Source organism: Serinus canaria, chromosome 2, assembly GCF_022539315.1.
Source record: "Serinus canaria isolate serCan28SL12 chromosome 2, serCan2020, whole genome shotgun sequence".
NCBI lineage: Eukaryota > Metazoa > Chordata > Aves > Passeriformes > Fringillidae > Serinus > Serinus canaria.
The window spans coordinates 4,569,163-4,592,069 of record NC_066315.1 but is presented as its reverse complement, the minus strand read 5'-3'; the positions used below and the strand labels follow the sequence as shown (position 1 = coordinate 4,592,069).

The 22,907-nt window shown below is 48.4% G+C and overlaps 2 protein-coding genes across 3 annotated transcripts in view; one reads left to right on the top strand and one right to left on the bottom strand.

Annotated features, from left to right (window-relative positions):
- The window catches only part of PLCD1 (phospholipase C delta 1), a 54,210-nt gene extending 36,299 nt beyond the window's left edge, over nt 1-17,911 (top strand). For both annotated transcript variants that reach the window (XM_050970407.1, XM_009085775.4), the window contains exons 7-15: nt 165-309; nt 1,366-1,515; nt 9,609-9,770; nt 11,113-11,269; nt 11,557-11,673; nt 13,393-13,571; nt 14,078-14,210; nt 15,909-16,058; nt 16,370-17,911. In XM_050970407.1, coding sequence (XP_050826364.1) covers nt 165-309; nt 1,366-1,515; nt 9,609-9,770; nt 11,113-11,269; nt 11,557-11,673; nt 13,393-13,571; nt 14,078-14,210; nt 15,909-16,058; nt 16,370-16,461 — 1,285 coding nt within the window. In that variant the 3' untranslated portion in view covers nt 16,462-17,911. The remainder of the gene's footprint in view (nt 1-164; nt 310-1,365; nt 1,516-9,608; nt 9,771-11,112; nt 11,270-11,556; nt 11,674-13,392; nt 13,572-14,077; nt 14,211-15,908; nt 16,059-16,369) is intronic.
- Nucleotides 17,912-19,962: 2,051 nt separating this feature from the next.
- The window catches only part of VILL (villin like), a 35,891-nt gene continuing 32,946 nt past the window's right edge, over nt 19,963-22,907 (bottom strand). Inside the window, exons 19-20 of the mRNA XM_050970405.1 lie at nt 22,466-22,732; nt 19,963-21,210 (exon numbers count right to left, since the gene is read on the bottom strand). Coding sequence (XP_050826362.1) covers nt 21,097-21,210; nt 22,466-22,732 — 381 coding nt within the window. The 3' untranslated portion in view covers nt 19,963-21,096. The remainder of the gene's footprint in view (nt 21,211-22,465; nt 22,733-22,907) is intronic.

The window sequence follows — 22,907 nt, the reverse complement described above, 5'->3', positions numbered from 1 at the left end:
TCCACCTGATCCCATCCTGCTTTCCTGCTTTTCCAAGCTCCTTTCTTCTCCCTTGCTCCTGAACTTCCTTCCAGTCTTCCCAGGCAGCACCTGTGCCTGCTGTGCCCTCACCTGGAGATGGAGCAGAAGGTGTAGAACCCAACCAGTCCCTTCTTTGTTTCCAGAGCCCTGACCAAAGGCTGTCGCTGTGTGGAGCTGGATTGCTGGGATGGCCCCAACTCAGAGCCCGTCATTTATCATGGCTACACTCTCACCTCCAAGATCCTCTTCAGTGATGTCATTAAAGCCATCAAGAACTATGCATTCCAAGTAAGGATGAGGGACTTTTTCTCCTGTTGCACAACCCAGGACTGGCAGTAGAGCTCTTCCCTCCCAGTGGAGAGCAGAAGCAATGACAGCTTCACCTCATGGGGACGAGAGAAATTCCTGCTCCTTCTGTCTGAGCATCCATGATCTGCTTGCTCCAGAGCTCCATCCCTGGGGGTTGCTGCACAGGGAGAGCACCATCTGAGGATGAGTGTTAACCTGTGCCAGCACAGCTGCATCCTGGACCATCCTGGGCCTTTTCACTACAATGAAAGTGATGCTCATAATCTTGAGCATTCCTGGTGGGAAATGCCAGCAAGCCCGTGATTTGTGTGGCTTTGATGTCTCAGGGTCTGTTTCTTGTTTAGAGGAATGGTTTGGAAGTGAAGGACTGCTTTTATTCTGCTTTAAAAGGGATGAACAGGGCTGGAGTCTTGTATGGCAGCAGGCTTCCAAGAATCTTAGGTCTGTCCAGACTCGCTGGACTCTGCTGTTTTCCTTCAGTGCACTTGGGAGCTGGTGCCAAGTTTTGTTTGGGGCCTTAAAGGAGTGACAGTGACAATAGTGGCAATGCCTTCAGCACACAAAATGACCTGGGGGGCACAGGGAACCAGATCAGGCCTATGCAGGAATGGAGGAAGGATTGATATCACTTAAGGGTTTGAGCAAACCCTGTGATTTCAAAGCCCCCTTCCCAGTCCCTCCTCTGAAGGTGGGTAGGGAGGTGCTCTGGCCCACAGTGCAGGTGGAGAATGAGGCACAGGGAGTGCCCCAGAAAGTCTGAGAGGCAATCCTGACCCATCCTGGTGCCTTCTCCATTGGACCATCATCTCTGGAAGGCATCAGCACAGATCTGAGTAACTACTGCACGGTTACATTTTTAACAAATTCCATTTTTAACAAATTCCATTTTTAACAAATCCTTGCTTTAGGAGAGTATCAGACCCTCCTGTTGACACACTCACTCCCAGAGAGAGCAGCAGTGGGGTTCATCCCAGTTTCTGTGGACTGGTGAAAGCACAGAGTTCACTGATGGTGTGTGTTGCTGTCTTGTTCCAGACCTCACCATACCCTGTCATCATCTCCCTGGAGAACCACTGCAGCGTGGAGCAGCAGAAGGTCATGGCCCAGCACATGACCACCATCCTGCAGGACATGCTCTTGGTGGCCCCAGTGGATGGAAACAAATCCCACTTCCCCTCCCCAGAGGTAAGCAAGGCCACTCCAGCACTTTCTGAGGGTTGGACAAGAGGGAAGTTTTTATTCTTGCTGAGTGCAAAGCTCAAAACTCAAGGGGAAAACAACTGCAAGGAGCCTGAAGGTGTATTAGGGACAGTGTCCTGCCATTGAGAGTGTCCTGGGGGAGCCACTGGGAATGGCCTGGCTTGATGGGCATGGAGATCTCTTCCTTTCTCCATGGAGGAAAAGGGAAGCAGGAGGCTGCCTAGAGATACCCCTTTTATTCCCAGGAATCAGGGCAGCTGACAGGCTGGGAGCTGAGCCCTGGCCTGGCAAGAGGAAAGAGATGCACAGCACTCAACAGTGGTTCACCAGCATAAATCATTAGAAATCATTAGCTGACAGAAAGAAACTGGAAATGGAATCTTGATATGGAAAATATGTCTCCAAAACAGGAGCCAAAAGGAAACATTAATCTATTTCCACCCATGTGGTCATGTGGCTCTTTCTCTCTTTCTCTCTTTCTCTCTTTCATTCTTTTTTTCCTTCCTTCCCATCCGTCTTTCTTCTTCTTTCTTCTTTCTTCTTTCTCTTCTGTTCTTTCTTTCTTCTTGCTTCTTCTTTCTCTTCTTTCTTTCTTTCTTTCTTCTTTTTCTGTCTTTCTTTCTTCTTCTTTCTTTCTTTCTGTTCTTTCTTTCTTCTTTCTCTCTTTCTCTCTTTCTCTCTTTCTCTCTTGTCTTTCTCTCTTCTCTTTCTCTCTTTCTCTCTTTCTCTCTTTCTCTCTTTCTCTCTTTCTCTCTTTCTCTCTTTCTCTCTTTCTCTCTTTCTTCTGTTTTTCTTTCTTCTGTTTTTCTTAGCACTTTGCAAACAGACTCCCGTAAGGTTAGCTGTAGTTTTCTTTAAATTGCATTTCTTTGCTCATTCTCTAAAACTTGGATGAACATGCCTAGTCAGAGCTGGAAGGAGTTTGTGGGTGAGATAAAGCTGGCAGTCAGCAGGGGAGAAAGGAGAGGAAAACAATCCACCCAGGATATCTTCTATATTAGTTCTCCTTCTTCCTTTATCTCCTTTCTCTTTCTGACTTTCCCCTATTGTTTGGGAGTGTCATGCCTCGTTTGATTCAAAGCACAGTGGGAAGCTGCTCTGGGCTGGTCCCTAAGCACCAGGGCAATAAATTAGGATGAATTGTAATTTTTACTGCTGCTGCTTCAGGAGGACCTTGGCTCTGGCACAGACAAGGTGCCTCCACTGGGAGAAGTGACTCTCCCAGGGTGAGGACACTCCCAGCTCAGAGATCAATCTTTGCAGGCTCTGAGTTGGAAAAATATGTCTTCAGTGTCCCCTCCTGACTTGTTATTTATCCTGGTGCAGGATCAGGAAAAGTGCTGATGGCTTTTCAGCTGATGGCAATGATAGGATGAAAGAAAGGAGGAACACCAAGCAAAGCAATGTGTGATTTGTGAGTGGAAGGGGATGACCCCAACTTCCCAAAGATGTTTTTTCCATGCCTGTGCTCATCTAACCTGACTTTGATTGCCAAGAAGACACTTGGCTCCAGCTGAACACAATGCCCTGATCCACCCTAGGGAATGGATTTGGGCTGATCTGCTCCATTGCAGGAATTGATCCATTTAGTTTAAAAATAGAAAAATTGCCAATGTTGCAACACCTATCCTTTTCCTTCTGGTACTTTTCCTCTGCCTTCCTGCTGTGTGAAGTAGGACAGTGCAAAGGGCTGAAATGCTGATTTTTTTGGCGGTGTAAAACACATTGAAACTGAAACATGAGGGGAAAACAAACAAACAAACAAACCAGGAACCTCTTGGCTTTTCCCTCCCTTGTTGACAGGAGGAAACCAGAGACAACAAGGTTTTTTTATATGAGGAAAAGGGTGGGAGCTGCCACTGGGCAAAGGGCTGGAGGCTGTAAACACAAAGAGTGGAAGGATTGCTGCCGATTGTGTCAGCAGGGCAAGGTTGGTAATTAAAGGAAGATTGACACGGTTTGGATTGGTGCTAACGATTCACACCACAGCCCGGGGCAGGAATCTGATTTATTCAGCTCCATTCAGGAGCAGTGTTGGGCTGCACAGATTATCTAAATACCTCCCCCAAGCTGCTGGCTTTAGGTCCCAATAGTGAATTATGTGAAAAACCACAAACAGCCTCCAGGCAGTGCCAGGGTTGGAGTGAGCTGGTTCAGTCTCTGCTACTGGTGGGTTCTTGCCCTTCTGTCCCATCCCTGGTCTTCACAGGGGTCTGCCAGGGCCCCTTGCCCCTGTCCCTACATCCCAGCTAGAAATGCTGTCAAATCACAGTCCTAGAATGAGATTAAAACTGCTCCCAGTGTTGGAAGTATTCAGTGTATCCAGTGTGTCTGAAACCCCTGGAGTTCTTTGTTCCTGGAATTCCTTGTTATGAGGACAGTGGCTTTGGGCATTACCCAGACATTTTGTGTCAGTGGCTTCAGGTCCATCTGCACATCTCTGTTTCTCCATCCTTAGCCCAGCTAATCTGAAGTTAATCTTCTTGCCTGAAGTTCTTGAGCTGAGTTTCCTTCAATCCTCCAAAGCCTCCTTCAGTAATGTGTTTCTTCCCCTTTTCTGGAGATTCTCTTCATCCTCTGGTGCCACTCACTGAAGCTGAAACACTTCAGTTTGCAGCTGAAGGACATGCACAGATGGAGATGTGGCACCAGTTAGTGCATCTGATCTGCACATCTCCTCAGGAATGTGAACTTGTTATTCCTCAGAGCTTCCAGAAGTCTGCAGAGGTGGATATCCTTGTTAGGAAAATTAATCCACAAACACCAGAGGTTTATGTCCAAAAAGGAGACAGAGGAGTCCTTTAACTTTATTTGAATAAAGGGAGAGGCCATGGGGCATCCCCTGGGATCTCTGGAATTTTTGGAGGACACAGCCTCCTTTTTATCCCAATTTCCCAGCCACATTTCTCTTCTCTCTTTCCCCATTGGCTGAGGTACTTGAGAGGTTCAGACTTCCCAGAACACCTGATACCAGAGATTCCCCTCTAATGTATAACCCTCCCTTTTCATTTTTAATTCTTATGGAATTAGAATTAAATTATTCCCCATTGTTTCTTTCATCCCTCAATGTCTAATTTCATTTCTCAGCAAACCTAAAGTTTATTTGTAAAGGCAATTATCTTTTTCCATTCATCAATCAGTGGAACCCTTCCCATTGTTTCTTTTATGTCCCAGTGCTGGTTTTATCTCCCAGCAGACCCACGGCTTGTTTGGAAAGACAAATCCATTGTTCCTCTCATCCTCATCCTGAGGGTGGGATGTCAGGAGGCAGTGCTGACCCTGTGTATCCATGTACCTGAGCACTTCACTCAGGGCTCCTTTGGAGAAACAGAGGAGCTGGAGGTGTGGTCCACCTCCTTCTCAGTGTTTGTCCAAACAGAGGAGGAATCACACCCTGGGAGTGTTTGGTTTTCTCTGTTGACTCTAAAGGAGGTGTTGAAGCCACAGAAAGTTTGAGATGGATCACTTTACAAATCTTCCATTCCCACTGAGATGAAAACTGGAGCTCAGACCTTGCTGTGGCTCTCAGGTTGCTCCTAGGGGCAGGAAGCTTTCAGGTAGGACAAACCTCTGTATGCAGATCTTTTAAAATCCTCTGCTCATTACAGCTCTGCTGCTTCTGATCAAGTCAGTGCTTTCCTTTCAGATGGTTTCCATATCCCAATGTCAGAACCATTTCACCTGCAGAGCTGAGGTTGTTCAGTGTGCAGTGGAAAAGGTGGGAGAGCAGATGAGCTCCACTTCAGAGGGACTAAGGAATGCCATTTATAGGGTGTGTGAAGAAGGGCAAGAGCTGCATCTGCCCCAGCAGCCACTCCACTGTGTCTTCTCAGTGGAGTGCAATGTCCTTGTAGCCTTTCCTGAGGTTGTACTCCACCTTGGGCTCCCCACAGACAGCTGGAATGGCTTTATGGTCTACTTGGAGAACATTTATTGGGTATTTCAGCTATTGCTTCCTCCTAAGACAAGAGATCTGCTCAGCAGAGCTGAACTGATGAGTTGAGTGTGTTTTGCCTCAGGCTAGAAATACTTAATATCACATGAAGGGGAACCAGGAGAGATGGAGCAAGGGCACGTGTATGCTTGTGACTGTCTATATCAGCTTGTTTAAAACCTCAGTAAAGAAGATAAACTCAGATTTAGGACTTTGCTTCCTCTGCAGGGAGGATTCACTGCAGTGCTACTAGAGGATAGCACCTTTTGCAGGAAGTGGGGATGAAAATGCCTCTCTTTGGAGTGACTCTCACCCTTTTTTCTGATGAATAAGCAAATGGATCTCCTCTGAGTTAGGTGGCACATGGCCTGCTCTCCCTTGTAGGCATAGGAGCAGTGTCCTGTGCCCATGGGGAGCATCTGCCCCCTATCCAAGGTTTCCAGAGGAACCAGAGTCTAGATAGGATAACAGCAGCACTGAGGACCTGCTGCTGCAGCCCTGGAATGGGTTGTGGTGAGGAGACACAGTGGAGGCTGTGCTGCTGTGCCTTCCCTCGTGATGTTCTTCAGCCATGGAGGGTTGGTCTGTGCCAGGAATTGCACCTCCCACTTGCTGTGCAGGATGAATGGGAGTGATGCCTTGAGAAGGCTGACCTAAAACAGAGGCTACACAGAGCTAAAGAGTAAATTGGGTATTTACTGAAAGGCCTCAGTGGATTCACCTTTGGCAGCACAAGAGTCCAACCCAAAGTGAACCAAAATGGTCACAAAATGGATGACTGGCCACAGGGTCTCACACTTTGATCAGTTCTGCTCCATTTGCATACTGGAGTTAATTGTCCAATTACAGCTTCAGATAAGGAAGTCCCATCCTTGTTTTCTCTCTTCAGTTCATGTTGTTTGTGCTCCTGGGCTGAGATTTGGATCATTTGTCCTTGGTGCCCAGCTAGAGAAGGAATTGTTCTGTCTCCCTACTCTGTGAAGAGAGCTTATCAACACTTAATATGAAGCTCAGAACTACACACCTAGGCAGCACAGAATCTGAAAAATATGAAAGGCAAAACTTAAGGCATTATTTCCCCCCTTTAGAGGCTTGACAAAACTTAAAAAGCTTAATTACCTGCTGGTAATTAAGAATCAAGCAGGCTGACCCAAATACCTTATCCTTAGTTCTCCGCTGCTGAGCTGTGAGGGGAGGCAGTAACATTTCTTGTGGGGCATTAGAAAGCAGAGGCAGATAATACATGAAATACCAGGATGGTATCTGCAGCCTGCAGGGGACAAGAGAGGCTGCTCTCAGCCTCTCCTGATGCCTTGTGGAGGCTGACCCAGAACAGAGGCTGGACAGAGCTAAAGAATAAAGCAGGGATTTATTAAAAAGCCTCCATGGATGCACCTTGGGCAGCAGCAGAGCCCAGCCAGGGCTGCACCCAAGATGACCCAAAATGGCCCCAAAATGCACCAGCGCTCCCGGGGTCTCTCCCTGGGATCAGCTCTGCTCCATTCCCACCTTGCAGTTCATTGTCCCAGCCCAGCTTTAGCCCAGGCACTCCCACCCTGCTTGTTTTTCTCTCTCCAGCCCACGGGGTTTGTGCTCCTGGCCTGAGATTTGGCTCATTTGTCCTTGGTGCCCAGCTGGAGCAGGAATTGTTTTGTCTCCCTGCTCTGTGCACAGAGCTCACCATGCCCTGATGTGAAGCTCAGACCCACACACTAAAGCAGCACAGAACCTGAAAAATATAAAAGCTGAAACCTGAGGCATCACTGCTTACTGTCCCCAGTGCAATCCTTCCAGGCTTGTCCATCCCAAGTGCTGAGCAGAGCCTAAAAGCTCACCCAGAACTGGATTTTGTGGTGGAAGAACAGAGTAGAGCTGGCTGTTGAGGCAGGAGGGTGGGAAGGGACATGAGAGCAGCAGGCTGAAGTCAGGCTCTGAAGCTGAGCCAGCTCATTTCCCAGCCATGGATGTGAAGAAGCAGAGCATAGCCCTGCCTGGGAGGATGGGGTGGGGATGAGGATATTGCTGAGCTCTGAGTGCTCCTTGGAGTGCAGCTTTTGGGTGACAGAGAGAGTGTCCCACTGTAAACAGCTCATTTGTGGTAGCTGAATCAAAATGCTCTCAGCTGCTGCCTCAGGTTCCAGTGTTGGATTTCTGCTCAAACCCAGCTTCATGCACAGCTTTGCCAGGTGCTGAGGAGTCAGGCTGATCTCTGTAAAAATGAGATGCAATTTGATTGAGCCCACAAAGGGTGCAAAGGGGGAATGGTGTCCTTTGAAAACGCCTGTGTTGTTTCATGAAAGATTCTTGGTTTTTCACAGTCCTGTCATTTGAATGGGGTGGGGTTTTGTTGCTTTTGCTGTTGCAGAAAAGGTAAATATAGGGTGTTGCTGAGGAAAGGGAAACGTGCTACACAGACTGAGGGGCTGTACTGGCTAATTCCAAGATTGCATTTTTCTGGAATAACTTCTACCCTCCAAAGCCAGGAGTACCAAACACATCCAGGTGGCAGCAAATCTCCTGTTCCTGAAAGCTGCCAGGCCTAGTGATGCTCTTGATTTTAAGGCATAACCCACACACTGGAGATCCCCCCAGTCACCTTTCCCAATACTTCTCCCTGTCCCAAGCCTTGTTTGGGCTCCAAGTCATCCCTGTCCAGGCTGCAGCCTTCCTCCCACAGCCAGGGCTTGTGCAAAGGATACATCAGTGGTGAGGGGTTGTGGATTCTTTGCCTCTTTTTTTCCAGGGCCAGGATTAAATGTGTGAGATGGTATTTCTTGTTGGGACTCAGGTGTTTATCAGCTCTTATCTCTGTCACAGTCTCACAAACCCTGAGCTCTGCAGCACTTCACTCTCACAAACTGAAAATGGAGCCCCATCTCTCTCTCTACAAGGCATTTTAAGGATCAACTCTCCAATTAAGAAATGACACCTCAATTATTTTTACTTTTAACCCAATAACCAACAACCATGGCTGCAATGGGGACTTTTTATCCAATTATACAAAACCACCCAAACCCATGGAGGAGAAGGAGAAGGAGCAGCCTCTGCCTCAAAACCCCCATCTTGCTTTATATCCATTACTATATTCTAAACCCTCAAACTCTGAGTTTCCCACCCTGTGATGTCACACACTTCTATCCCAACTCCACACCCACAATCCCAGTTCTATCATTATATTTTGGAAGCTTCTCCATGGCCTCAGGTCAATGCAGTGTTCTCTTGGGGGTCAGTGCTTGGCAGCACAGAAAGAGAGAAATTCTCAGCAGCCAGGGTTCCAACAAGGGTTTTCATGTGAACCTTGGAAGAGGCTGGAGAGAATTAATTCAGCACAGGGGATGTGATCCCTGGACTCCCTCTGCAGCCAGCTGGGATGCACTGGCACGTGCTGCTGGTTGTGCTCAGTGTTGCACCATCAGAGCCCTGGCAGGAGAAGCTGTTCCCTGAGGAGGAGGTAGCTTTGGAAAGGGTCTGGGAAATCCTCCTGAGGCTTCACCTGCAAAATGCCAAAGGCATTAAAATTCCATGTCTGCTGTGCATGAGGCACCTGTCCAGAACTTACTGGAGCTCCCTCCCCATTAAAATGTCTGTGGAGCAGAGGCTGCACTGCCTCAGTCCCTGCTTGGATCTCAAACAGTTTCCAGAGTTGTGCACAGGTTTATAACCACACACTGCAGAGTAAAGGGTGGTTAATACATTTATTAATAGAGTTATTAAATAAATTATAATTAATAAATTTATTAAACAGGCAACACAGAGGGGCAAAAATAGTGCCACAAATTTTTTCCAGCAGCCCAGACCTCCAGGCTCAGCCTTGTTTGCTGAGCAACATTTCAGTCATGGAGGGAAAAAAAGTACATTTTAATTGTCTTTAACAGCACAACTGTTTAAGTGTCTGGTTGAGGGCATGGTCAGCTTTGTGGCAGTGGGGAATCCCTGGGCTCTCTGGGGTTTTCAGATTCATGGCTTGTGGTCTCAGAGGCTGGGCAGGGCCCCAGTGTGCAAACAGACTGATTTTTACCTGTGTCTCTGGGTAATAACCAGTCACTGATACAACTGTAAAAGCACTGGTTACTGAGGGGCTTTTTCAGGGTGGGCCAGAACCTTCTCTAACCACCAGGTATTTTGTCCACTTTTCCTTGTGCAGCAATTGAAAGGGAAGATCCTGGTGAAAGGCAAGAAGCTGAGCAGGCAGGAGGACCCCATCAATGGGAACAACAACCTGGAGGCTGAGGATGTCTCTGATGAAGATGAAGCAGCTGAAATTGAAGATGAATCTGTGAAGACCAAGGTAGAGCAGAAGGGAAAGGTAAGTGAAAGAAGAAATCACTGAGAAATCACTTTTTAGTTGGGTTTTGTACCACACCTAAAGAAATAAATAAAGAAAAGCAATTGAAATACAATTTTTCATGCGTTCCCAGCCAAGACAGGTCTCAGTGTGGTTTCAGCTACTCAGCTGGGGATATGTAAGGGTGAATTGTTGGAATTGCTGGGGCTGAGGATCCTGGTGCTTGCCCAGCTTCATGATCTCTCTCCCAAGCACAAACAGATCTTGCAGAGCCAGCCAAGCACAAAGGTTGGTTTATTTCTCTAAAATGAGACTGGAGGACATTGCAGCAAGGACAGACTGTGGAAGCAGTGGAAGGGCACATGTTCAGTCTCTGTCTTATTTCCAGAAATCTGTTTGTCATGGGACAGTCATGATTTAGCTTTTCCAGTCACATTTTGGGATATGCCTGCAGCCTCACTGGCTGTTTGTCTCTGACCTGGAGGAGGGAGGGAGGGAGGGAGGGAGGGAGGGAGGGAAGATCTATGGGGAAGGGGTGGCCAATTACTAAAGCAATTTGTATGATGATTGCTGGAAGGAAAAGGCTGGCCTTTACACAAGTGTTCTGCCCCATCATATGAGAAAATGGATTTTTCCAGTGTGCAGGTCCTTGTGAGGACCATATCTGTCACAGGGTGGCTTCACAGGTGACACAGACACATTCAGCCCCACTGAGGGCAAAGCTGTTTGGTGTTACCTCTGTATCAGGACTGATCTATCTTTCCCTTTGATGAGCTGCTCACTATTTTCAGGTCTTATTTATTTCTCTGATCTCTAGTCAGTAATGTGTACATTATTTTGACATTCTGACATCTTTTGACTTTCTTTTCTGGCCCCTGATGGGAGCTGGGGACTCTCACTTGCACCAATCAACGTGGCTGTGGAGTTGGAGTCATCAAAGCATTGTGACAACTTCCTAGTTCAAAGGGGAAAAAAAGCCCAAGCTCTGTGGAGGTCAAAACACCCTTTTATTCCCTTATTTCCCAGGTTTGCATGCCTGGGACCAGGACAGTTTGGAAAAGTCATTGCTAAGGCTCTGCTGTAAAGTTTAGCACCTGGAGACAGACGTGGGTGCTGAAATAGAAATGATCCTGCAGGGAGCAGCATGGAGGGGTGTCCCACCAACAAAGGGGGAATCTTTTTCCAGCCTTTCCTGCACAGGGTGACACAGAGGGCACACCACCAGCCACTGAGAGTGTGCATCTTTTCCTGGTGGAAGTGGTGGGGAAGAGAAGCCTCAGGGGTCCTGTAGAGAAAACACAATTGCCACTTTTGAACATGACAGCAAAACGTCCCCACAAACCTCTTGCTGTCCTGTTTTTAGAGTGACACCTTGAAGCTGGCCAAGGAGCTGTCAGACACAGTTGTCTACTGCAAGAGTGTCCACTTTGAAGGCTTTGATGACCCCAACCATCCTCGGGCTTTCTATGAGATGTCGTCGTTCTCGGAGAGCAAAGCTCTGAAGCTGGCCCAGGAGTCTGGTAAGTGTGTTCTGCCTTCCTCTGTCCCTGCTCCCCAGAAAGGATCAGCTGCTGCTGGAAAAGGCAGCCCAAAGACATGGGTTATGATCTCTTTGGTCAAGCATGTCACTGAGAAAAGTGGGAACAACTCAATATCCTCGAGGCTGTTACCAAGGAGGGCATTTTTGCAGGTGGTTCCCATTCAGCCAGACTTGCCAGGCAGAGGAGAGCACACAGCAGCAAGAAGAGATCAAAGTAGCCCCACCACTGAAAGAGATGTTTTCTTCTGTTTTTTCCTGTTTCTGTAGGAACCAGTTTTATCCATCACAACATCAGGCACCTGAGCCGGATCTACCCCGCAGGCTGGAGGACGGATTCTTCCAACTACAGCCCCGTGGAGCTGTGGAACGTTGGCTGCCAGATTGGTGGGTGTCTCTGGGAGGCTGGAGGGGGTCACCTCTGTGGGTCACCCATGACCTGGCTGGGGAGGGGCTCCAGCTGAGGCAGAATCTCGACCCCTTTGCAGCCAGAGGCTCAGCAGTCACTGGGAGAGAGCAGTTTTCCAAATAATGCCCAGTGCTGTGGTGTTGTGAGGTCCCCAGGACGAGGTGAGAGATGAGAATTTGACTCCATGTTTCTCGGAAGGCTGATTTATTATTTTATGATATTATACTAAAAGAAAATTATATACTAAAACTATACTAAACTGTAGAGAAAGGATACATCAGAAGGCTAAACAAGAATGATCATAAAAACCCGTGACAGACTCAGAGAGTCCGACACAGCTGGCTGTGATTGGTCATTAAATTAAAACAATTCACATGCTGGGTAAACAGTTCTCCAAATCACATTCCAAAGCAGCAAAATGGGGAGAAGCTGGGGCTTCCCAGCTTCCCAGGAGAAGAAATCCTGGTGAAGTGATTTTTCATAAAATATCACGGTAACACAGTGACTTCCCATGGACCATCTTCTGTCTCACAAATCCATCTGGAGAGGCTTTTCTGCACATTAATGTGCAAATCCCTGCAGTTTCACTGTCAGCAGAGTTACTGCCATTTAACAAAGGAGGAGGGAGCATGAGCTCCTTGGGTCCTGCAGCCCCCATGGTAGCACCCCTTGCCCTGTCTGGCCTCAGGACAGTCCTTGGGAGGCACCATCAGTTCCCTTGGGGTACAGGAAGGCCAGACCTGAATCCACTGTTTGGGCACTCAAAATAAGATTTTCTAGAAGCCCTGAGTACTTTCAGCTCCCAGGAAAACCAGTGTGCTGCAGTTATCAAAGTCTTGCTGCAGGTGGAAAAATAGGGGAGGGCCTTAAAATGTTCTCAGCCTTCAAGTATGACCAGGTATGAAGGACATGCAACCAGGATAAATTTCTGTGTCTTAAGAGATGTCTTAGATGGTGCTAAAGAGTTTAAAATCATCCTTGAGGAAATCAAGGGAGCACTGAGGAGCTGCTGGGGTCCATGTGCACTCCCTGTGTGGTGTCAGTGAGGCTGTTCAAGAGGCTGTTCCAGGTTTTACATCAATGCCTTTAAAAGAGGTATGGACACATTGGGAAGAGCACAAGGAATGTGCCTGGTGTTAGGACAGCAGTGAGGCTTAATCTGTTTTGGGCAGTAAAGAGGTGATTTAATCAGAGCTTCTGTGCTGCCACCTGAGGAGTTCAGACAATGAGGAGCTCTCCAGTCCAAACAACAGAGGCATCAGTGCCTCTCTGGATGGCAAATGAAAACAGGCAGCTCTGGGCTGGAAAGGAGGTTTTATAATGAGGCTAAGTAGCCAGAGAAATGATCTGAGATGGATTTGCTGGCTTCACTGCAGGAGAGAACTCCTTCAGCATAGAAATGAAGAGGTTTATCTAAAAGATGCACTTGTTCTAGGTAGCATAAATTCCTTGCAGGACAATTTTTGATTATGGGAAGAGCAGGATGGCTGTAATGGCTCCTCCTGTCTCTGTCATCTCTGAATGCAAGAAATCCTCAGGGCTGGCAGGCTGTGAGGGTCAGAGTTTACCACTGCTCTTTGAAGGGTGGAAAAGCCAATGTTTATGTCCATGAAGTGCAGTTTCATGTGAACAGAATTACCATGAAAAGATTCCTGTTGATTTCTTTGAGTAACTGAAGTTCTTTATTTCTCTTGCAGTTGCCCTGAATTTCCAGACAGCAGGCACAGAAATGGATGTGTACCAGGGCCGGTTCCAGGACAATGGGTTTTCTGGGTATGTCCTAAAGCCAGAATTCCTCCGGGATGAACAAACCAAATTCAATCCAAAATCCATCACAGAAGGAACGTGGGGGACAAAGAAGAAGCTGCTGCTTAAAGTAAGAATAGAAGCTGGAAAGCATCTCAGTAACATCTACTTTTGGGGGGGTGTGTAGGTTGTGCCTTCTCCTTCTTCTGGTCCTACCTTCGATGTTGTCTAACCCTACTGATTTCCCACATCTGGGGGCTCTCATGGACTTGGATCCTCCAGGGATCTACTCACAGGTTTAATGTTGGGCAATAGGTTAATGACAACATTTGCTGTCCTTCCAGAACTGTGCAGGCAGACATGCAGCCACCTCTGGTGTTCCCAAGCACCAGCTGAGCACTGTGGGGACACTCAGAAAAGTTGTCTGTCCCAAAGGCAGCTGGCTGGGCTGGAGCAAGGTTCCTTAGGTGCTTTAGCTCATGACAGCTTCCTCTGAAGGATGTCACAGCAGCAGCTCTGAAAGGGCAGCACCAGCCTCTCACAAATGATCCGGCACTCCTGGGGAAGGAGAGGGAATCCTCCAGGGAGCCCCCTCTCCTAATGATGTCCTGACCTCTTCCCCTGTTCCCTCCACAGATAATCTCTGGTCAGCAGCTGCCAAAAGTGAACAAAAGCAAAAACTCCATTGTGGATCCCAAGGTGACGATAGAGATCCACGGTGTGCAGCAGGACAACAACAAGAAGCAGACCAAAGTCATCGAGAACAATGGTGAGGGGGTTTCCTCCCAGCTCTGCTCCCATGAGCAGGAACCTTTTCTGCTCCTTGGCAAGGCTGCTGCCCTCTGGGCACACCTACCCAGGGCACCCAGTCCTGCCCACACTAAGCAGATACTTGAGGTGTTGCTCTTCTTCTGTTTGGAGGCAGAAATTCCCTGTAAAACAACATCAGCCATGTGAGTTGTTTGGTGCTGGCTGCCAGATTTGCAGAGCTAGAGCTTTGGAAGTCTCTTTATCTCCATGCAGTTGGATTTGACCTGGTGTGCAGGAGTTCTCACCAGGATCTTGCCAGAGGAAGCTTCTTGTGGGGCTGAGTGTACCCCAAAAGTGTCACAAACTCACGAAAGATTAATGCAGTGAAGTTCAGAGGTGTCTGTTCCAGCCTCTGCCTAAAGCAGGGCCATACAAAGTTTACTCAAGCTCCTCAGGGTATTGCCCAGATGAATTTTGAGTATCTCAGAAGCTGGAGGACCATTTCTTACCAGTCAGACATGGCTGTGACTTCCCTCTGTGCACTGAGGGTTTGATATTATGGCCTTCTGCACAAACACACACTCTCTGCTTTTCTGTGTGGACTAAGAGCCAAGCACTGGAAAACTGGTGCATATTTTCCTGCCTGCTAACAATGTTTGCCTTTTCCTCTTTCCTGTTTGAATAAATCTGGCCTGGCTCCTAAAGCTCGTGGCCATTTCCGTCACCTACAATAATTTTTACAGCCTGTCAAGTGAAAGTTGTGTAGGGAACATTTCAGACCTGCCAGACCTGTTCCTCAGGGCTGCTGAGCACTCCCAGCCCCATGGCCAGCCCTTCTCTAGCTGGAACAATACTGGAATGATAAGTGCAGCCTTGTGGAAAGCAGATCAAACAATAAAGACACCCCAGGCCCATCTCAGCACCTTCAGGGCCAGATGAAAGATCTCTGTCTCCTGCTGAACCACTCACAAACCCTGCAGGACCAGCAGGCTCCAGGTGACATTTTGGTGCCCTTGGTCTCTGCTCTGCACAGGCAGTAGGGTTTCCAACAGGATGTCCTCTCCTGTTTGCTTCTGGGGAGTGGTTTATTGACACTGCACTGCCATGGCCTGGAGAGAGGGCACTGAGCTTGCTCTACATTTCATGTGTGTTGGTCTCAGCTTTGTTTGTTTTGTGATTCTGGACCACGTGACCCTTATCCAGACTTGATTATGCTTTTTGTAATCAGACACTCCTCATTAACTCTTCTTGCAGACAGGGAATTGGGGCACAGAGTGGTGCTTAGATGGATTATCTCAAGCAGTTGGAGAGGCTTAAGGCCCCAGAAGGCTGTCTCAACACAAAAGCACAGCTTTCCTCTCTTCCCCCCCCCGGTTTAGGGCTATAAAAGTTTGCATCTGGTCTGATGGCAACCAAAGGCATCCATGTACCACCCAGCAAGAGCCTGTGGAGCAGAGCTGAGTTTCTCCCCTGTCCTGCTCCTCACTCCTTGCTAGGACCAAGGTCTGCAGTGAACAGCCCAAGCTGAAGGATTTATTAATTCCAGGTAGCAAATCACAGTATCAAAGCTGGGAACAAGGCTCTTGGCTCCTCCTAAGAGCCTTGGTCCAGGTCAGATTAGGTTGACAGTCAGGAAGAGTCTCCATCCATGTGCAAACACCTCAGACCACCATTGCTGCTGACATCTCTGACCTCTGTCCTTGTCTGTGTTGCCCAGGCTTTAACCCAAACTGGAATGAAGAGTTTACATTTGACATAGAGATCCCTGCACTTGCCCTGGTCCGGTTTGTGGTGGAGGACTTTGACATGTCGACCAAGAATGACTTCATTGGGCAGTACACCCTTCCCTTCACGAGTCTGAAGCAAGGTAAGCCCTGCTACCTGCTCCTCACAGCCACTGAGCCCTTTGGGAAGCTCCAGTGTCCTGGATGAGTGGTCCATATCCATCACAGCTGGGGTCAGAGTGGATTTTTGGGCACCTGTTGTCACCAGAGGCCTTGGGCACATTGTGTTAGCCATGCTCAGAGCTGTGCCTCTGGGTCCTGTTCAGGACCCTGTGGGAAATGGGGACAGAATGCTCTGACACAGGGAGATGTTTGTGCAGGGTCTTGGCAAACGTGAGCAAATACTTTCCCAAATGGACTGAAGGCCATTTTCCATCTGTGTCTCTGCTTCCAGGTTATCGCCACATCCATCTCCTGACCAAGAACGGAGACCCTTACTCCTCCTCCACCCTCTTTGTCTTTGTCAACATCCAGGACTGTGATTAGCAGCCTGGCTCCTCCAGGCCACAGAGAGCCTCCTTACAGACCTGGAAGGAGTTCAGTGTGTGAGCCCTGCCAGTGCCAGGGTCAGTCCCCAGCACCTTCCCTGGAGCAGCACTCGGTGCTCCGTAGGACCCCGATGTGAGACAGCCATCAACCTTCTCCCTGCTGCTGGAAACATCCTAATGCTGCTGATGAGATTAATCCTTTTGTACCTGTTCAACCAATCCAGCTGTGGTTTTAGTTCACTTTATTTCGATTTTTTTTTAATGTTGCTTTTAGCGAGAGGATAGGGACTCCTTTTTTAGTGAAGCACAGCTCTTGGGTTGGGCTCAGTCAGGCATCTGGGCAAAGCACCCAACATCTGTGCAAGGAAAAGTCTCCCTCAGCACTGCAATCAGTGGCCAGGTGCCAGGTGGCTCCTTGCAACTGCAGGTGTCATCCATCTTTCACCATATGAAGCCCTAAACGGGGACACGATTCCTCTCCTTTCTGTTACAGATTAAAAAAGAAAGCTGCACTACAAAGCCCCGTGTTATGTAACCCGAATTTCCTTTTGTGTTGTAATAAAAAATACATGAGCACTACTCTGCCTGTGTGCCTGGCTCCCAGCCAGGCCACTTTACATTCAAAGCCTAGCCCTCATCCTGTGAAGGAGAAAGAAGCTGCCGAACAGCAGATTTCCCTCTGACCCAAAGTGAAACCCTCTCAAAGGGACCTCAGAGAAGGTCTTTTGCCAAAGACAGAGGGAGCATGCTCAACTGCCAGCAGGGCTTTTTTTTTTCTTTTTTTTTTTTTTTTTAATACAGTAAAACTTTGTGTTTTTACAGAAAAATGTAATTTTTTAACAGAGAGGAAGTAGATGTTGTCAGTGCTAGCAGGTCCCAGTTGCACTGTAGAGGTAACCCAGCAGGAGAATATTTTGAGAACAACACAGTATTTATGGCAACAAGTGACTTGTCTTCAAGTAGATCTACAGAGATAAGGGAATACTGTTGAAATAAAATAATATATATTTTGAAGTGCCAGCTGTGTTGCTAACAGTATGTTAGACTATTAAAAGTTTAAAACAAATTCTGGAAGCGTTCAATTGCTTGTCACTATTTGCCTCTTTGTCCTACTTGAATGCAACATGCATGAATTTGGAGCTAGACCTGCTTGATTTCTTAAATTATCAGGATTCCTGGGGGTTTTGATCCCTGGTGGTGAAGACAAGGGGCTGATACCAAAGATGTTAATGTCCTTTTAAGCATACTTTGGTCATCTTATATTTTTTAGTCCAAAATAGCCTGGATTTAGTGATTCTTAGGCCCTCTGCAAAGCTGGGATTCTTTTAGCCCTCCCTGGAGTTTGTTGTGCTGCAGTAAACATTGCTGGACACATTGATTTTTCCTCTTGACTACAATACTGTGTGATGTTGTGAACAATTTGAGATTAAATGTGAATTAAACCCACACCTCAAGGGCTGATATTGCATGAACCACCAGCCAGCTGGAAGAGCTCAAGAGTGGAAAGTGGGGCAGAGCAGAGGGTTCTGCAGTGACACAGGACCCTCTGGGATGGGGCACGTTGTTGGGGACACATCTGAAGGCCAAGGATGGAACACCCTTGACTCCCACCCAGGGACAGCCTGAGTTTGGTCCCTGCTGCCAGGGTGCTCTCAGCACTTTGTTTTAGGGAGCCATGGGGTGAAAAGCAGAGGTGAAGGTGGTAAGAAATGTTCCTGACCCCCTCACTTGTACCAACGCAGCTCTTGTGGGGCAAATTAGAAAGAAATTCTTCCCTGTGAGAGCAGGGAGGCACTGGAAGAGGTTTCCCAGAGATTATGTGGATGCCCCATCACTGGGAATGTCCAAGGCCTCTTTGTCTGGGGCTCTGAGCAACCTGGGACAGTGGAAGTGTCCCTGTCCATGGCAGGAGGTTGGAACTGGATGATCTTTAAGGTCCTTCCCAATGCAAACCATCCTGTTCCTCTGTGAGGTCAGATCAGCCTGCTGGGGGGGCTGATGTGAGTTTATTACTTGCATTTTTTGGGTGGCAGGGTTAGATTTCAGTTGGGTTACTGAGCTATAGCCCTCACCTGCCTGCTGTGGCCAGCACTAGAGAAGTGGGGGAGCAGGTGGCCAGGGTCAGGGTGGGCTTGGATGGGTTGCACAGAAAGGCTGGGTTTTCCTCTGCTTGTTTTGCACTTGGGAAGAAAAACCATCCCTTATCAGGGATGAACAGTTGGGGAAAGCTGCTCCAGCCAGGTGGGAAAGGAGCTGAGATGGAGATGGGGTGGGCAGAGCATGATGACAATGCTGCAAGGTCTCTCTCCCCAAAGGAAGGGACATATCCGTGTTGTTATCACCTGAGATCATCTCTGAACACATCAGGAAGTGCTGGAGCCCCACTGGAGGGAAGAGCTCTGGGGAAAAGAGCAGCAGAAACAGGACATGGCCAGTGACATCACAGCAAAAGGCACCAGAGGGAGGAGGTGGGAGAGGATCTTTCAGAAATCAGAGGTGGGGAGTAAAAGCAATTCCCCCATGGGGAGTGCAGCAGCAGTTTCCATCAGGCCCAGGTATCAGAAGGCTCTGTGGGCTGTGAAATCCCAGGCTGGTTCCTGAGTGCTGGCAGGAGCACTCCACTCGTGTTGGTGAGTGTGGTGGCCACAGGAATTATTAAAGCAATTTGTAGCAAACTGGCCTAATCTCTATAATCTGACTGTATTTTGGCTGGTCTTCATCTGATTGTGTGGAGCTGGTTAGGCCCACAGGTAGGTGGCATTCCTGCCTCTTACTGAGGAGCACATGCAATTCTTTTATTTGGGAGCTGGCAGCAGCACTCCTCAGCGAGGAAAGGCAAATATTGCTGATTCCAGCAGGGCCAACAGAGGTTGAAAGGTGGGTAATGTGCACTGATTGCATCTCTTGTGAACACAACAGGAGCAATCACAGGTAATTCAGCTGATTTGTGTCTCTGCCTGATGCTTAACTGACTCTGCACAGGGTGTTCCAGTGGGTTTTGGGCTGCACCTCAAGCAGGAATGGGATGAAGTGGTGGTAAGAAAAGGGACAGAACAATGGGGTTGGGGGTTATTTGAGTTAATTACCAATTCTTAAGCACAAAGCTCTCCAGCCCAGCCACACTGTGACACTTCTGCACAATGACGTGGTCCTGGATGTTGAGTGACAGCTCTTGGCCCCTCAGTCCACAGCCTGAGCTCCCCAGCTCCGTGCCCACATCCCTGCAGCAGGGCTGGGCAGTCAGGCCAGCTGCTGAGCTGCCAGGTACTGCTGCCCACTGCCAGTGGGGGCTTCAGGAGCAGGGCACATGGGCACGAGGGACAAATGGCCTGAGCTGCCTGGAGTTTGGGAACAGAAGGGGCCCCACCTTCTCAGTTTGTTTTTTCTTTCCAAAAAACCCAAAATCCCATCAGTGACCAGGTGTTTGAAGGATCTGTGGCCCTGCAGAGCTTTTATCTGCTGCCATCCTACCCCCCATGCTGATCAAGGACACTTACAGTGCTGCTGCTGGATGTTTATTTGGAATCACTGATCAGGTTGGAAACGGAGTAAAGCTGCAAACCCAGTGTCTGAGTTTTGAAGGTGGTGTTTCTTCCTTTAGTTTACAGTTTTATCCTGCAATCACTGATTGCTCACATTTCCCACTGCCCTCCCCAGTCAGACTGATCCCACAGTGTGGAACCAGCACTCTCAGCCCCACGGACATCACAGGGATGGAGCCCTGGTGAAAGGTTCAGTAGGACACCCTCGGCCTCAGGTCATGCCCAAAACCCTCCTGGCTTCCTCAAGCCTCTGGTCTGTGGCCAGGTCACATTCACCTGGCCATGGTCAGGGAGGCCAGGTGAGATTGCAGATGTTGAATGAGAAAAAAAACAGAGTCTTGTCTGGCAGTCAAAAATCGATATTTGTGTCTAGCCTTCTGTATCATCAACTTCTGGAAACATCAGCTAATAAATATGCTCATAATAAGTGCTTTTTTTCCCCCAAACTAGGTTCTCATGTGTTTTACCTGCCCTGGGCTATGCATGTTAATCTGCACCTGATTCTTGCTGGTTTTTGTTGAGTTGTTCTACAAAGTGAGAAGAGGCAGAACTGTCTGGTGTCACTCCACAGAGTACCTCCTCAGGCATCTGGCTTTTTCCTGACCTCAAGGCTCCCCCTCCATCCTCTGAGGGCTTCCTCCTCCTCTCCCCACCCAGAACTCACACAGCAGCTGCAAATGGCCTTTGTCTTGACTACCTTTAAACTTCTACAAAATGGCAAATGGCCTTGTCTTTAACTTTAGACTTCCATGAAGGAAGATCATGGCCTCGTGCATGTGGCAATTGCAAAAGGGAGAGGAAAGATGAGGCTACAGTGCAGTTGTGTGGCACAAACTTGTCTTCATGGCTATCAGCAAGAAAGTGTCAGGAAGAGGCAAAAACATCCTGTCAAGAAGCTGTTCCTGAAAAAGGTTTTTCCTCCTGGGGTTCTGGGTTTGCAGGGAGGAAGGAGCCATCCCCTGAGCTGCTGGAATAACTGCATTGGATTGGGGTGCTGGGTTGGGATCACTGAGGAAATGCTTGCATTTCTTTCCTGCAGCTCCTAAGGGAGCAGGGGCTGGTCCCAGAGTCATCAGATGCCCCCTGCAGTCTCAGAAGAGTCCAAATTGTTTCTTCTCATTCTGCTGCTTCCATTTGGGCATCTGGTAGAACTCGTCCTTGGACTTCCCAAAGATATCGTGGAAATCAGCGTCAGAGAGATAGCACTGCAGTGAGGAGAGAGAAAGGACAGGTCAGCTTTGGCTTTTGCAGGGCCTGGGACATCCCCAGGGCTGCATCCCCTCCCCACTGTGCCAGCGCTGACCTCTGACTCCAGACCCACAGCTCCTCTTCAGCTCCCTGTCCTCGTGCTGGGAAATTCAACACCCCAGCCGACTGCTCCTCATCCCACTTCCCAAAGCACCAGGGGAGTAAGAGCCCACCAGCCCAAAGAGATGTTCCAGTTTTCAGGAGTTAGTATGCTCTGGCTGGGATTTAGCCCCTGCTGATCACACTGTGGCCAGGACAATTTATGGCCCACCAGGAAAGCTCTGCTGGCCAGATTTTTAGGTGGTGATTCACAGTGAAAGCATCTCCCCCCTGCTCAGTCCCCTCCCCTAAAATATTCACTGGAAATGTTCACTCCCATTGCTGGAAAGACAGGGTTTGCAGAAAGCAGGCTCATCAGGAATGCTGACAAAGGCCCTGTGGGAATGGGAGGTTGAGTTTTTCCCTGGTATTTTGGGTAGAAGAACACACATAGAGCCCAGCTGTGGATCGTGGCTCTGGCTGTGGGTGCTGGTCTGTGCCAGATCTGCTGGGCAAGACATTGGTCAAACAAGGATTACAGGGAATAGAGGGAATCAATCCTCTGTCCGCCATCAGCTTGCTTGGATTCAGCTGCAGACACTGCCAAAATCCCTGGTTGACTAGAAATCTGGGATGTGTAATTTCTTCTGAAATTGAAAATTGCTGAAATGCAAGCTTTTCGACAATTGTAAAAAAACAAACCCAAACCATCCCTTCAGGGAGGAGTTTCAAATGAAAACATTCACCTACATCTCAAGTAAAATGCAAGTTCTGGCTTAGTTCTCAGCTGTGTCACCTTGTCTCCCTGTCCCTCTGAGGACAGAAGTTGGGTGGCAGAGCAAAACAATTCTACCAGAAAACATTTTTTAAAAATTACTACTTAATTACATTTTTCTTCAGCCATAGAAACCCCATAATTACTTCAACTAGGCTAAAACCACCACGAGGTGTCCCTTTCCACAGCAGGGGGTTGGAACTAGACCACCTTTAAGGTCCCTTCCAACCCAACCACTCTATGGTCCTACAAACTTCCTCACACAAAGCTCCTGCTTTTAGTGACACCTGTGTGTCCTGCTACTGTCCCCCTGAGTCTGAGCAGGACTTGGTGGTCTAAAGCACACTTAGCCAGCTGCAGGTTAAGTTAGAAAGGTATCAAAGCAGCAATGCTGTCACCTCTTTTTTAGTGGGATCCACGCCTTCGGGAAGTTCATCCACGGTCCTGTGCATCAGCACCTCTCGGGAGTAAATCCCTTCCCCGTTGGGCACCATGGCAGGGCTGCTGTGGCTGTTGTTGCTGTTGTAGTTGTTGCTGTAGCTGTTGCTGTTGCTGTCACTGTGGCTGAAGTGAGATTTGTACTCCGAGGAGGCATTGGCTGCAGCTGAACCAGCCAGGCTGGTCGTGCTGAGGGTTCTCTTGTTCAGGCTGAGGTTGTTCAGGTCCTGCCAAAGGGAGGAAAACACCTCATGATGAGATGCTCTGGCAGAGCAAGTTGGGGATGGTCCCAGGATCTTTCTCCTGGGGTTGTGGGGGACTATTTCTGGCACAGACTGTCTGTAGCTCCAAAGCAGCAAGGGGAAAGTCCCAACTGAAGTGTTAGTGCAGTGCCTCCATAAA